Source organism: Hevea brasiliensis, chromosome 8, assembly GCF_030052815.1.
Source record: "Hevea brasiliensis isolate MT/VB/25A 57/8 chromosome 8, ASM3005281v1, whole genome shotgun sequence".
Taxonomy (NCBI): domain Eukaryota; kingdom Viridiplantae; phylum Streptophyta; class Magnoliopsida; order Malpighiales; family Euphorbiaceae; genus Hevea; species Hevea brasiliensis.
Window position 1 is genome coordinate 16,477,415 of NC_079500.1, and position 14,941 is coordinate 16,492,355.

Genomic DNA, 14,941 nt, shown 5'->3' on the forward strand with positions numbered 1-14,941 from the left:
ATGAGCAAAACCCTAAGTTTGCCCTAAACCCTAACTCCAAAATTTCAATTTACTCAAACAACATGCAATCAAATGTTCTGATCATCAATTTCATGTTCAATTGCATCAATTCACACTATAATTGTAACACCCCTATTTACATGGCCTGGTATATTTTAATGTTCCGGTGACCGGTGTCGGTCCGGACAATTAAGGGAATTAGAACTACATCTAAGACACCTAGATAAGCCTTGAATGAAAATAAATAGTGACTACTTGATAGGTAAGTATAAATAAGAAAAATAGAACATAAAAAGTTAAATGAGCTGGGAGTCACAGTGATGGGTGACCTTCAGAAGTGATCAAGGCCATCGTAACCCGAATTTTGAACCGAAAAATGTGACGCCGCGGTCCTTAGGACTATTGCGAACACAGTGGAAAAGAGAAAATCACAGAAGAGAATTCTTAAGCAGGTCAAATAATTAGGTCAGGAATATGAAAGAAATATAGAATTACTTGCAAACCGAATCAGACCGGCGAGGGGCAAATTGGTTAATTCACCCCCTAGAGGTGACTCCTGACCTAACTGTCCAATAAAATCAGAGAAACAAAAATTTCAGAATCGAGAATTAAATTAATGAACTAATGAAAAATTAAGGGAAATAGAAAAAAGAAAAGAAAAAGGTTTATTGCATCATATGGATGACATCATTTGTGATGTCAAAAATTTATTTTATTTTCCCACCATAATTGACCAAGTCAACAATATATAATAAGACATAAAATAACCAAAAAAAAAAAAAAATTATTTACTTCTTCCTCACAAAATCGGCAGCCCACTCCTCTCTCTCTCCACCATTGCTCCACCTCTATTAAAGCTTATGTCAAGCTTGTAAACTCCCACTTAACCCTACTTTGCCCTCAAATTATTCCACTAAAACTTGTTAACTTCACTTGAGGAGACATTTGAAGAAGAAAAGAAAAGGAAAAAGGGAGTGAAGTGAAGAATTGAAGTTCAAAGTAAAGGTAAGCAATTGAATTGAAAATTTTGGTTTAATTACTTGTGTTTTTAGCTCAAGTAACCTAGAAATCAACTTAAAAATCAAAAGAAAATAAATATGGGCGATTAATATGGCATTCGGCCAGCCTATGGGAGATTAGAAATTGAATGAAATTGATGCAATTGAATGGTTGTTTAGGTTGAATTATGTATGTAGACCATGGATATATACTTTGATTTCACTATATTTTAAATTTGTGTAATTAGGGTTCTTGAACATTTTGAAAATTGTGAAAAATTTGGGGAATTGATCAATTGATGCAATTGACCTTAATTGAGTCGAGAAATAGTCAATTGGGACCATTTGTGGTGTGTGTGAATTGGTAGAATGAGATTTCAATTCGGATTGGTTAGGGTTCATATTCTGACAGCTTGACCTAGGTCCCTTTCAGGGACCAAAACTAAAAATTTACCAACCCAATTAGTATGAGGCGAATTAAGAATAAAAAAAACACATAATGGCATATTTTTCATTCAGGAATCATGCCCAGAAAATAACCATAACATAGTGAACAATTAAGTCAAACCCGGGTGTAGTGCACTGCTACTGTACCAAAATGACTAAATAAACAGTGTTTGTTCATTTAACTATAACCTGGGCTACAAAACTCCAAATGGAGTGATTCAAAAAGAGAATTAAAGCTAAGACAATAAGGAACAAGTTTTATGAAGAACACTTTGCTAAATTTCCACAGCAACATGACCAATGGAATAGTAAAATACAGGACATCAAATCTGAAAATTTTGAAATTGTACATAAGAAACCTAAAATTTGAAGAAACAATCAAAACCAACAAATTAGGCACCCAAAATGTGGTATGTGGGTATAATTGGAATTCTCATACCTATTAAGTATAGGAAAGTTAATATTTTAACTTGAATAGTACTATAAATAGTAACCCCGAAATGAAAATTTTCAAGAGCATTAGTTTAAGCTTATTAGGGCTAGAATTGAGTATATATATGAATTAATTATTGGATTTATTATGAGATAAGGTACTGAAACACTATCAATTGTGTGTTTCAGCTGAAAAAGACCCGGAAGGGACAAAAAACTGAGTTAAGGTCTAGAGGTGACTCATATCAGGTCAGTGCACAATAATTCTTATTTAAATATTTTATTCTTGAAAATTTAACTTCTGTGTTAATTATGAATTGTGTTGCCATTTTATGATCGCAAATATGACTTTGGGAATTGATCAGATTTCTTATAAATTATTTGAGTAAATTGTTTTGAATTGATTTTGTGTTCACACTTAGCATGACAGTACTACATTATTCCTCATCCATTTATGGGGTTGAGATCGTTTATTTTCCTCCCTCTCTGACTTACTAGTTGAGGTCGAGATCGGATGAGTACTCATTAGCTAGCTAGCCACCTCCCTCATTGATTTCGATTAGTGAGGTTGTAGATCGCTTTGTCGTGGTGTACAACAAGGCATTGATCGGAAATTTTGTGTCATGACTTAAGTTGTGTATGGATTGGCAATATTATGTTTATTAAATTATTTGACCAAAATTGTGCCATAATGAGTTTTGAAAAATTGTGAAATGTGATTGTGAAATATTTGAACTGTGAATTGATAACACATATTTTATATTATGCATTTTATATTTTATTACGCACTACTGAGTATTTTTATAGTCAGCGATAGCTTCTTTTGCTGTCACAGATAGAGGCAAGGAAAAAGCAGCAGAGTGAGCTGCTGATTTTGTGGACTATTCAAATACTTTTGTAAGGGTATTTAATTATACCCTTGTAATTAGTTGATGTAAATAATTTTGTAGTCATATGTACTTTTGTAACTGAGCAGTTGTACAGTCATATGTAATAATATGGTCTTTTGGCTTTTTATGTCTGTGAACTAACTTGTGAATGTAATCAAATATTTTGAATGCAATGGGAATGAATTTATTTAACTGTTTTGAAAATGTTATGAACTGTGGAGATTGAATGGAAATTGTATGGTCACTGCTGATTCCTTGGCATATTTCAGATGATCATGAAAATTTTGCAAGAGACTAAGACACGCCAAGACAAAACGAAGCAGCATTAGCACTAAGGTACGGTTGACTCTGACTAGAATTTGATTTGGAGGCTTTATAGTATTGGAGACAACTCCCACTACCACCGAGCTAAAGTTCACGGGTTGATATGTATTGGTATTGTAGCTAGTATCCGGGCATCTATCTCATAGTACATGACGTAGAGATTTAAACTTGACAATTCCAACATTTTCAAAAAAAAAAAAAAATGATTAGTTATTAGTTAATAAATATACTACTACTAACAAAGTGGGATAGATTATTCATGTAAAATACCAAATATATAGGGCTGATCCAAAGCTAAAAATCAACATTTGAACAAGTATTATATGTCAATTGCCACAACTTGTCAAAAAGAAAGCAACAAGATAGACTCCTTGGTAAGAGAAAATATGAATAATTGTAACCATTGTTTCATGTATAGTGGACACAGCGTGTTAGAATTAAGAGCACATATCACCAAGTGAAGTAATGAAATCATAGATTTCTTTAGTCTTTTCCGACTCATCTGATTTGTCCTTCAAATACCTGCCACTGTCTTTCCAGGTCGAGCAGGCCCCAGGAGTATGAGTCCGATCCAAAAAGAAAGCAACTATAAGCGCAACAGTGGGCGGGGATGAGAAAATCACTTGCATTATGTCATTGAACTGGAAGCAAAGAAATCACAAGAGCTTCATCATTGAATTATGAATCTGAAATTGTTTAATGAGCTATATTTTACACAATTAACAGAAAGCTACATTTGAAACACACGTACCCAGGTGGTTCCTGTGTTAACAGGTCCATGACCAGAAAGAAAAACGTATTCCTTGAAGTATTGAGGCACAGAGAGGCCCATGAAGAGAGAAAAGCCTAGAATGAGCTTTGATCTGAAGCTATTCACGTTACAGAACTCGAGATATTGAAGCCCAGCTGAAGCTGCAATAAGTGCTCATTACGTTGATTTTCAGCAATATTCAGTGTTCTAAATGATCAAGTTGAAAGAGATTGTTAGGAAATTCATCATCACTTTCAATTGTTTCTATTCTCTTGTAAAAATCCATCAGATTATCACAGTAAACATTACTTTGCAACTATTTAATTAATGAAAATGCAAAATTCAACTATATCTTTGACTGAGAAATAGAAAGGAGAGACATACCCACATAGGGGAAGAGGACAGTGTGGAGGGCTCCCACAATTGGCAGTGGTATTGAAGCGAAAAAAGCCCCAACTTTTCCTGTTAGAGACAGATTATGACCCCATCAGATATTACATCGAGTGAGCAAAATTTTATAGTACCAAGGACCCTATGTGCAACATTGTTTCAGCAGAAATGAGATTAAAAAAAGCAACTTAAAGCTCAATAGAAGTACAAATGTAAGTAGATTGATCCAGACTAGATAAAGCTGAAAAAATGTAAAATATTGCAGTATGAGGAATACTACACCTAAAACGGAAAGGAAAACCATAAAGATTGCTGATACTATAACGACCCTCCGACTTCCTACTTGTGTTAATCCCAAAAGACCTGCATCTTCCCTATAAGTACCAAAAAATAATAATAATAATAACAATAATAATAATTAGCTCATAGCAGTAGTAGAAGAAAGACTGCTACTGCTATAAGTGTAGGACATTCACCAACTCAATACCCCCTGCAATTTTTATGTCAGCAATTGTGGATGGACAGCCATATATAGCACCAAATCCAAATCAATCTAGATGTTATAAAAACTTGTATGTAAAAAGTAAAAACACTTTTCTCCAACAAAAACAAAAACATAATACATAAGATTTTTTGAAAGTTTAAAGTCATTACACTGAAGCAGTGGAGCCATTTCCTGCGCCAAATACTGCATCTATCATAGTTCCAATTCCCTGGATGTTGATAAAAGTTGAATCAAGAGATGCAGAATTACAGAATGTTAAAGGGGTCTTAAGAGAAAATAATACAGCATCACAGGATCACTTCCACCTGAATGCCAATACCACGAGTCAGGGCATAGGGAGGTATAGGAGGAGCACCGCTTAATTTTGATGATGCATAAAATGTACCAGAAGACTGGAAAAAACATAAAATAAAATCAAATCAAGAAGATAAAGCGGTGGCCTCATGGATAGAGGATCTTTTTCAACGAACTATTGAAAAGGATCAATGAATTTCGAAGAAATACTTATATGAAAAAAAAAAAAAACCTCAATAACAGCTACAAGGGAAGCAGCCATCATTGAAAGGGCATCGCCAGCTTCAAAAATGGGAGTTCCCCATTGAAATGGATGTGGATTCTTTATCCTGCATAGAGTGAAGCAAAAATATAACTGATAGTTTTACTGAATCTGGAGCTCCCCACTTGACTGAAGCATAACTTTCAAACAAGTAAAACCAGCAAAATCACAGTAGAGATGAATTAAAATTAGTTGGTGGAATTTAAGCTTTACCAAGGAGCAGCACCAATGAGCCCAGAACTATCAGTACGACAATTCATTTGTGTTTCTTGAGTTGTATTATCATATGCACCAGCCACAGTCAAAATCTCTGCATAGGTCCATACAATTGCAACAGAAAGTATGATTGCTACTTGACCAGCTATCTCTTTTTTCGCTTTCCATATACGGGGAAGAAACTGCAATAAACGTTGATTACCAACAAGATAGAACACCAAGGGCATTAGGTAAAACCATTCTGAAAATTAAACATACATTTCAATATGTGTTATGTGCTCTCAAGCTAACTTCTTGTAATTTTTCCCTTCTCATATATGATATATCTCATCCAACTAGGTAACAAACCACATCAGGCTTTCATCAAAGTCACTTAATTTATATTGGATTTCAAGGTAATCGCTGAACTTTAATTTGCATCGTTTGTGAACTTGAATTCATATTTTAAGTGAAACATAATGTCAAATTCCTATACCTCATTATTTGGAATCCATATCTACCTAATTAATCTAATATATACTTTTCTTTTTTTATATTGGCAATTAGAGTGTAATAACCTTAATTTAAAATTATAAATTTTATAATTTTTAATTGGATTATTTATTTTTCATTTCTGTTTTTGATTGTTGATTTCGGGGTGTGTTTAATTTAGATGTTCATTTCAAAAAAATTTTTAATTTTATATTCTATTGAAAGTAATTCAATATATTTATTTAAATTCTAAATTAGAAATAAATTAAAATGTATTATAATTTTATTTGTGTCAATACTTTGAGTACATTAGTAATTTAATTTAAAGGATTATTATTTGAAATTGAATTTTAAATGTATTAGATTAGAATTGTACTAATTGAAAAGATTTTGGATTTAATTCAAAATTGGGAAATCAAAAGTTAAAAAGGGAAAATTTTTAATTTTTCGAAACAGCAATAGTAGTCCCTCTTCCCTCGAAGTTCCTTTCGCCCTTTACCCTCCCTCTAATAATCTGAAAAATTTTTAAAAATAGATAATCTATAAATTAGTCTATTATAATATTATTTCATTAAATAAATATATTTCATGAGATTATTTTTTTTAAGTTTTAAAATTTAATTTTTGAATTTTTAATTAAAATTTCTATGATTGTGAAATTCTAAAATTTTATGTTTTAGATATTTTAAAATTATTATTATTATTATTATTATTATTATTATTTAATTTTAAATATATTAAATTAAAATTGAACCTTGTTGAAAAAAATTTTTAGACTTGTTTAAAAGATCTAGAAAGTTTATGGATCAATTTATAATTTTATTTTTAAATTTAAAAAAAAAAAAACAAAAGTTTAAAACGATCTCTCTCTCTCTCTCTCCTCTTTTGTCCACAGCCATAGCTTTCTTCTTCGGTCACTGTTTCCGACATTCTTACTATCAAAATGCTCATCTTTTCATGGGCATCATGTAAATACTAAGTTTGCATGATATCTGTAACAGCCCGATCCTTCTCCAGTTAGTATTGTCCGCTTTGGCCTATGGGCCTCACGGATTTGTCCCTTGGGAGGTTTCATTCCCAAAAGCGCGCTGACCAGGTGAGGAAGGCTCCCACATAAATGGCCCAAATCTTTTCTTCCCGTTTCCGATGTGGGACATGAAGTTTCCACCCCAGTGCGTAGCTGGTTGAACAAGCACGTCCCAACCCCATCCCTGGGTCGTGACAAGCCCACCAGCTTCCGCCTGGTGCGTCCTCACACCACACACCGTACTAGAGGGAGTCCAGCTCTGATACCAAATGTAACAGCCCGATCCTTCTCCAGTTAGTATTGTCTGCTTTGGCCTATGGGCCTCACGGATTTGTCCCTTGGGAGGTTTCATTCCCAAAAGCGCGCTGACCAGGTGAGGAAGGCTCCCACATATATGGCCCAAATCTTTTCTTCCCGTTTCCAATGTGGGACATGAAGTTTCCACCCCAGTGCGTAGCTGGTTGAACAAGCACGTCCCAACCCCATCCCTGGGTCGTGACAATATCATTTCTCGATTTGTGCGAATTAAGTTTCAGAAGTTTTAGCATATTTTGTCTTTTGGGCAAGATTTCTATCAAACAATAAATCCTATCAAAAATCCGAGACTACCAGCTTGTCCAATTCATCGAGAGCTTTGCAACTACACCAATTTAGAATTTTCTTGATATCAAAAATTTGATAGGTCCCATGAGCTTGCCAGTGATTTTTCTGATCTTTAATGAGTCTTTTTAATTAAATAAAAATTATATTCTAACTCTTGGTATTGTGAGCTTCGCATAGGTGCTTTCATTTTGAAGAAATTCCACCGTTGATCAGGACTGCAATTTTGGGTCAGACACACGGGCTGCTGGCAAAGTGGGTCAATATTATAGTGCTTCCCACCATTTTCAGACGTCTTGGACGCATTCCAAGTATCAGAATTAGTGTAGGCAAACCCGAACTTCAAATTCTCCTTTTTACCTAATGTTGAGTTTAGAATAAAAATCCATAAAATATTCGTGGGTAGCTAGAAAATTATATTTTCAATTGCAATAGTAGAATGGCCTTGTTAAGGACTGCAGAAAATAATTATAGAATTTTTGAGGTTAATTTAGATAATTTTTGCAAAATGTTAGTTTTAGGCTAAATAGCTAAAATGTGTAATTATATGAGAATTGTTTGGTTTGGTAGGCTCAGGAGGGGCATTGTATCGTTGTTGTGTTGTGAGCCTGAGGCCTTTGGATTAAGTAAGTGTTAGTTGGGTTGTTTTGCAAGTTAGGTAGGTCCTAAGTACAAGAGAAATTATGCCGGATTTCTGGCATAAATTTAGGATATATTTGATTCTTTAGTTCTTTGCTTTGATTCATTATTGATAAATTCTTGAACATAAATGTTTAGGTGATCCGAGTTAACCTTTCTCTTTTTCTCAGCCACCCTAGCAATACTTAGATAATCTATGAGTTTGATATTGATTTTATTTGTAATTTTAATATTATTAATTTATATTCAAGGCATGCTCATGCATTCACTTATGTGTATGTATATATTAGTTAAATGCTAGGCACGCTCTTTTACTGCTTATGTTATTGAATTTGTTTGTGAATGTTGCCTTAAAATAACTTGGAGCCTTGTGTGTATGTTGATGTGAGTATGATGTAGATATGGATATGGGTAGGACGGATAGTCACGGCTAGAGCTTGACTCGTTAGGACCCAATCCTTATATATGGATAAGTCGAAGAGAGCACAACTTTGAGTTGATCTCGCTGGCCCCCGCACTTGGATTATTAAGTAAAAGTTCTGCTTGAGTTAACCTCACTAGCAGGTATTAAATTAAGAAAGTTGTATAAGGGATCAGCTCCCATATATGTATTGATGTGACACATGGGTGCGTGCTCTAAATTATCTTTTGTGCGAATATTGGTTAAATTGTTTGAACTATATGAACGTGTGCATTTCATACATATGAATGCATTAGATTAGATAGTTATAGAAATTATATTTAAAATCAATATCTTACTCTCTGAGTCAAACGCTCATCCCTGTTTAACTATTTTTCCTCAGGTAATAGGTAGCTTATTTTGTGATTAGCCTGCTTTCTTTCCCCACAGGTTTAAGCATATATATTTTGATTTACTGTTATTGTCCTTTAATTAAATCTAGAACTCCACATAGACCAATAATTGTATTTTTCTATTTGGGGTTGTAATAAATTAAATTCTAGAGTTGTAAGATTAATTATGTGAGATTACATAGATGTATATAATGTTTATTATTATTGATGGAGGGAGCTTAGCTCCCAAATGTTGATTTATTTGTTCTGGAGGATAGTGAGGGTGGTGAGCTTTTCAAATTATTGATTATATTTTGTTTACAGTCGTGAGTTAATGCTCCTATTGAATAGTCCAGTTTAAGTTGTGAACTCTGTCTATTTATTTTTTTTGAAATTGGGCTATCTGAATGGGCTTTATGAATGGATTAGAAATAGTTAGGCTTATTGCAGGCTTCGGAGGCCTTAAACTGACCTAAGTCCTAGTGCCAGTCTGGTCTAAAAATCAAGTCATGACACCCTAATCGTCACACCATTCTTCCCTTTCTTGGCGTGACCCCTTAGATGATGAGGCTTTTGGCATCTCCATCAATCTCTGACAACTTCCCTTAGGCCATGAATGATGGCTAAAAGCGTGATAACTCTGACGGGGAATCAAGGAGAGAGAGAGACAGATGTGCCAGTGAGATAACAACTTCATGATGTGATTTCATTGTCATCTAGTGGTCTTTTCTAGTGATTCCAAGTGCTATGAACTCCTAGGATCACAAGCTTTCAAATGAGACTAGTGGTGCTTGATTTGGTGGCTGGAGGAGGGAGAAAATGAGTATTTTGTGGCTTTCCAACTAAATTACGGCCAGTCGGCAATGAGTTTGGATGATTGGACCCAGGGAGTATGATCTACACTTTGCAAGCTTCGATTTGACACAACCATGCCTTGATCGGAGATAAGATGAAGTAGATGCTTAACAGACAGTCTAAACTAAATTGACCGATGTAGGGTAATTAAAGTAGAGTTTCGATGAATCGTTTGCAGATCAGTCACTAATAGCTCATTAGCATTCCCAATGTATACTCAAATTGGCAATAGCTCACTAGTGCCCGAGATCAAGTTTTGGCCCGATCTGGCAGCCTGTCCAGGAATATAGTCAATATTACGGTCGATTCTAGTATTTTTAGATGTTCCAAAGCATTCCAGGTGACATAATTTACAAAAGTAAACCTGAACTCGAGTTATGTGATTTTTACCTAATTTTAGACTAGCTGATTAATTTATAAAATATTTATAGTTTAGTGAAATTAATTAAAATAAATTTAATTAATACAATAATGATGTAGAGGACCATCGAGAATATTTTTATAATTTTTGATGTACTGAATTATTTAATTGGACCATAAAGTAGTTAAGGACTCAAACTAGATATTGGACAACTGGATGTAGAATTAGGATTCTTATCGGCCCTAGATGGGCATTGTGAGCTTATTGTGGGCCTAAGGTCAATTTTTTTTTGTTATTGTTGCTACTTGTGTTGTATTTGCTTCATAGGGGGTGAGATCTAGTTATAGAGGAAATTCTATCGAAATATTGGCAAAACCTAGGATTTATTATTATTGCCTTGGATGTATTTAATTACTTTTAATTGATAGATGTTAGCCTCTTTGTATAAGTGATCAGAACTTACTATCTTTTTTTTTTTTTTCCAGCCAAACCAGCTGCAATCAAATTGACCAGCCAGTGAGTTGGTTATTGACTATTTTTATATAATTTTAATATTATTCATATTTTACATTTTCTAACATGTTCATGCATTCACTTATACATATGTAAATAGTTATTATATCAGGAGCATTGCCTATTTGTTACATTATAATTTTCTATGCTGTACCGCCTTGGGAATAAGCTGGTGCTTATTTATGTATTATGGATGTGGAATACTAGGGTACGTACGGCTTGAATAATTCGCTAACTCTTATGAATATGGATAGGTAGGGTAGGTATTCACCGACTCTTGTCACTATGAGGTAGGCACGATACTATATTTCACTGACTCTCGCAGAATAGAATAAGAGAACATGTTGGATTTCAGAGAGCCAGGGTATGGGGTTACCTCTTAAAATGTATTATGATATATAGCGCCAACTCATCTTATCATGTGAGGATTGGGTGATTTATTTGTTTAGTACATTTACATTCATATGACTGCATTAACAATAGATAGTTATAGAAATTATAACTATAATTAATATCTTAACTATCTTAGTCAAACACTCATTACTGTTTAATATTGTTTCTTAGGTTGCAAGATAAGCATTGTTCTTTTATCATCTAACTTGCATTTTTCTCCATAAGTTGTGATAATGCTTGGTAGTTTTTATTGTGTTTATTTATTTAATTAATTATTTATCCATTCTAATCTTAGTACTCTATTGTGACACTAGTGCATAATAATATCTCATATTAATTAATAGTAATAAATTATATTAAATGGATTATATATGTTGCGTATCAGGATTGAGTTGAGCTTTTGTAGTTGTGCATGTATAATAGGTATTGGGCTGAATTGGCCCAAATTGATTTATATTGTTCTTTATGTTGCTCTTTGAATGTAGGCTTAGTTATGAATTTAGAGAACAATGAGATTTACTACAAAATTAAAAAATTTTATACTAGTCTAAATCCTAATGCCAGTTTAACACGTAGAGTTGGATCATGACAATAGAGTGTTATATAACTCTATAAACAAAACAGCCTAATAAAATGTTTATTTTACATAACTAGCATACAAAAAATTTAGCTAAATCTTTATAATAGATTAGATGTCAGTGAAATCCATTTCTCCTATTCGGAATTTAGAATTTTATATGAATTTAATTTAATTTAATTAATTTTAAAATGAAAAAATTTAATTTATTTAACTTAAAAAATTATTTTTAAGGAAATAAAAATCAAACATAATTTTGTAAAAATTTAATTATATTATTTTCTTATAAAGGATTTAATTCAAACGAAACCTCTAAAAGAAAATTAGTCTTTATACGTTGATTGAAGTTCATCAACTATATTGAAATTCACTGATAAGTTCAATTAGGTTTGATGCCATTGAATCCTTCTAATGAAGTTACCACTTGGAACAAAAATGATGAAGCATGTTACTCACCTGAGTTAAGAAAACCAGAATAGCCAAAGCTGGGAGTCCAATTTCAGCACACTTGGCCACCTACAAGCAATAAACCAACCAGTGGAAGATCACAATAATAATAATAATAATAATAATAATAATAATAATAATAATAATAATAATAATAATAAAATGAAAGGTAGTTGAATTGGGCTTTTTAGATGCCTTTACCAATGGAAATCCACGAACGTAGAGCCCAAGTCCCGTGAGAGTTACTAGAGGAACAGAAGCGAGAGGGCTAAGGTGTCTGCCATAAAAAAACATATAGAAACCAAAGCCAATTGAGGAAGTAAACAATGAAAGAACATCCCAAATCTAGTAATTAATTTATACCTTGCAAAATATTTCGCCAAACCAGAGAAACCAATCACCATTTGAAAGATAGACGAAATGAGACTTGCCCCTTGTACACGTCTCATGAATTGTTCAAACCTCTAATCACAGCAAATCAACTCAATAAAAGCTGATCAAAATATATTCAATAGTGGGAGGACAAGCGCTCGATTATTGTTAGGCTAATAATAAAAATACATGTATTGCAATACGGGCAATGTTTAAAAGAAATATATTGTGATTTGACTAAAATAAATATCCATTAATTGTCAAAGTATGAAATTTTGATATATATTTTTTTTAAACTTTGCCCATATTTTATTAAAAAAAATTAAAAATTCAATAAAATTAATGGTGATTTTATTTAATTTAAATTGAAAACTCACGAGATTTTATTTAATTTAAATTGATATATATTAAAAAAAAATGTGAGATTTTGAACTTTTTATGATGTTAATTCATTTGTTGTGCTATTGGTAATTGGTGATGGTAACAGGTCATGCATTTTGAATCGGTTGCATTTAATATAGGCTAGAGTTGAAATTTATATAAAAATGAGTTTAAAAATTGTTAAATTAAATATTTATATGAAGATTTATAAAATATTAATGAATTGTCTCTTCTAATAATGTCTTTTCCCAGCAATCTCTCCATAATCTTTAGTAGTTCAATGATACTAAAGTTGTTAAAGATTGTGATTTCTTAATTTTAAATTTCAAATTAAAATTAAATTAAAAACAAAAAAAGCCAACCGACCTGATGGGGATCGAGTGAGTTATTAAAATTACTGTAAGTTGATAAAGCAATGGAAATTATAGGGATAATGTAAGCTTGGGATGTTTCCATCGACACAGAAAGCCGAGTACCAAAACAAATCTGCAAAAGTGTATTTATTCCCATTACAAACAGCGACGCCTGTATCGCCCTCGCTTTCTCTACCTGATAGATACATAGATATCCAATCAGTTCAATTCAATTCCATCATATGGGTCAATGCAAATAAAAATATTCAACTATTTAACTATTCTTACATTGCCACCTCCGCCCACACTGACCATCACAGACGGAACGATCACTGTACTCCCCACATTAACTACAAAGTGCTGGAATCCCCAACCATAAAGTTTTGGATTACCTGATGAATTAATTCAATTCAATTCACCCAAAATTTCCATTAGACCATCTCATCTGTGCACTCCATATTAAATTTTTGTCACAATTAAAATAATTAGATGAAGTTTAGGCAACTTAATGCAAATAATGTGAATGGTGTTAACTATATTTTTTATTATAAAAAAAGTTGCATGTATAGGTGATTCCACGGAAATATGTTTTGCACTTGAAGAGAAAAAGGGAGAGTGAGAGAGATTACTCCAGGAAGGATTTTCCGGAATGGGAAATTGGATAATGTCTTCTGTCCCACGTGGTTCGGCGGGTCCTCCTCCGCTTCTTCCAGTTCTGCTGCTGCCTGATTCGGTTGTTCCGCTGCTGCCTGTCTCAGTTCTGCTGCTGCCTGATTCGGTTGTTCCGCCACTGCCTGATTCAATTTTTGGTCCACGTTCAGTTGGCAGAACTGGGCAAGTGGAACAGGAAGGGACGCAGTAACCAAATGCAAGTTTATTTTGTTGGCAAAAATGGCAGCTAGGGACGCACTGGCAACAATGGAATGGATGGGAAGGAGGACATGTTGGGAAGTAGTCCAGAGGAGGTATATGTTGGCAACAACTGCAGTTGCTGACCAACATTTCCACACTCCTAATCTCTTCCCCTATTGCAACCCATCACTCTCTCACTCTCCCTATATATCCATAAAAAATGTTAGATAAAATCTTTTGCTTTTTATGTTCTTATATATGATGAGACTGATTATAATTAATATTAGTAATAAAATTGAAGTGAATTTAATATATCGTAGACTACATATATAAAATATCAAATTTACATATAGATTTTACAAATTACAACTATTATTTATAATAAGTGATAACACTCAATAAATTTTCAATTGAATTGGCCTGATTCGTAGACTAAAAGTAAATATTATTAATTTCCATGCATCACATGCACGTTGACAGCTCATATTATTTTAGAATTTATTAATATTTAATATTTTTGGACACCTTATTCTCCTACAATAAAGTTTGCTGAAGGGTATGGTCTTGGAGAACTGCTAAATTTTTAATAAATTTCCTTTTGACATGCTTGCATGTTATCCTTTCCACCTTAAATTTTATAATTTTCCTTCTTTAAGCCTAATGTTTCCCTGAAAATATTTTTCATATTTTTTATTATTTGAGTTAGAGCCTAAGTAATGAGTTGAGCAAACATTATATATATAATGACTTAAGAGTTGACTATAAAATGAGCCCAATGAAGTTGTGGTGATTCCTTAGA

General features: G+C 33.1%; 1 protein-coding gene across 1 annotated transcript; it reads right to left on the bottom strand.

The window, feature by feature from the left end:
• Positions 1–3,344: 3,344 nt before the first annotated feature.
• Positions 3,345–14,292, bottom strand: LOC131169181 (nucleobase-ascorbate transporter 4-like). Its single transcript, XM_058150714.1, has 14 exons — positions 13,920–14,292; positions 13,579–13,682; positions 13,304–13,486; positions 12,548–12,648; positions 12,386–12,461; positions 12,194–12,253; positions 5,507–5,691; positions 5,264–5,360; positions 5,043–5,129; positions 4,887–4,945; positions 4,515–4,606; positions 4,227–4,304; positions 3,843–4,003; positions 3,345–3,732 (listed from the first exon to the last, which is right to left on the bottom strand). The coding sequence occupies exons 1-14, from the start codon at positions 14,290–14,292 to the stop codon at positions 3,529–3,531; spliced, it is 1,860 nt and encodes a 619-aa protein (XP_058006697.1). The 3' UTR covers positions 3,345–3,528.
• Positions 14,293–14,941: the final 649 nt, after the last annotated feature.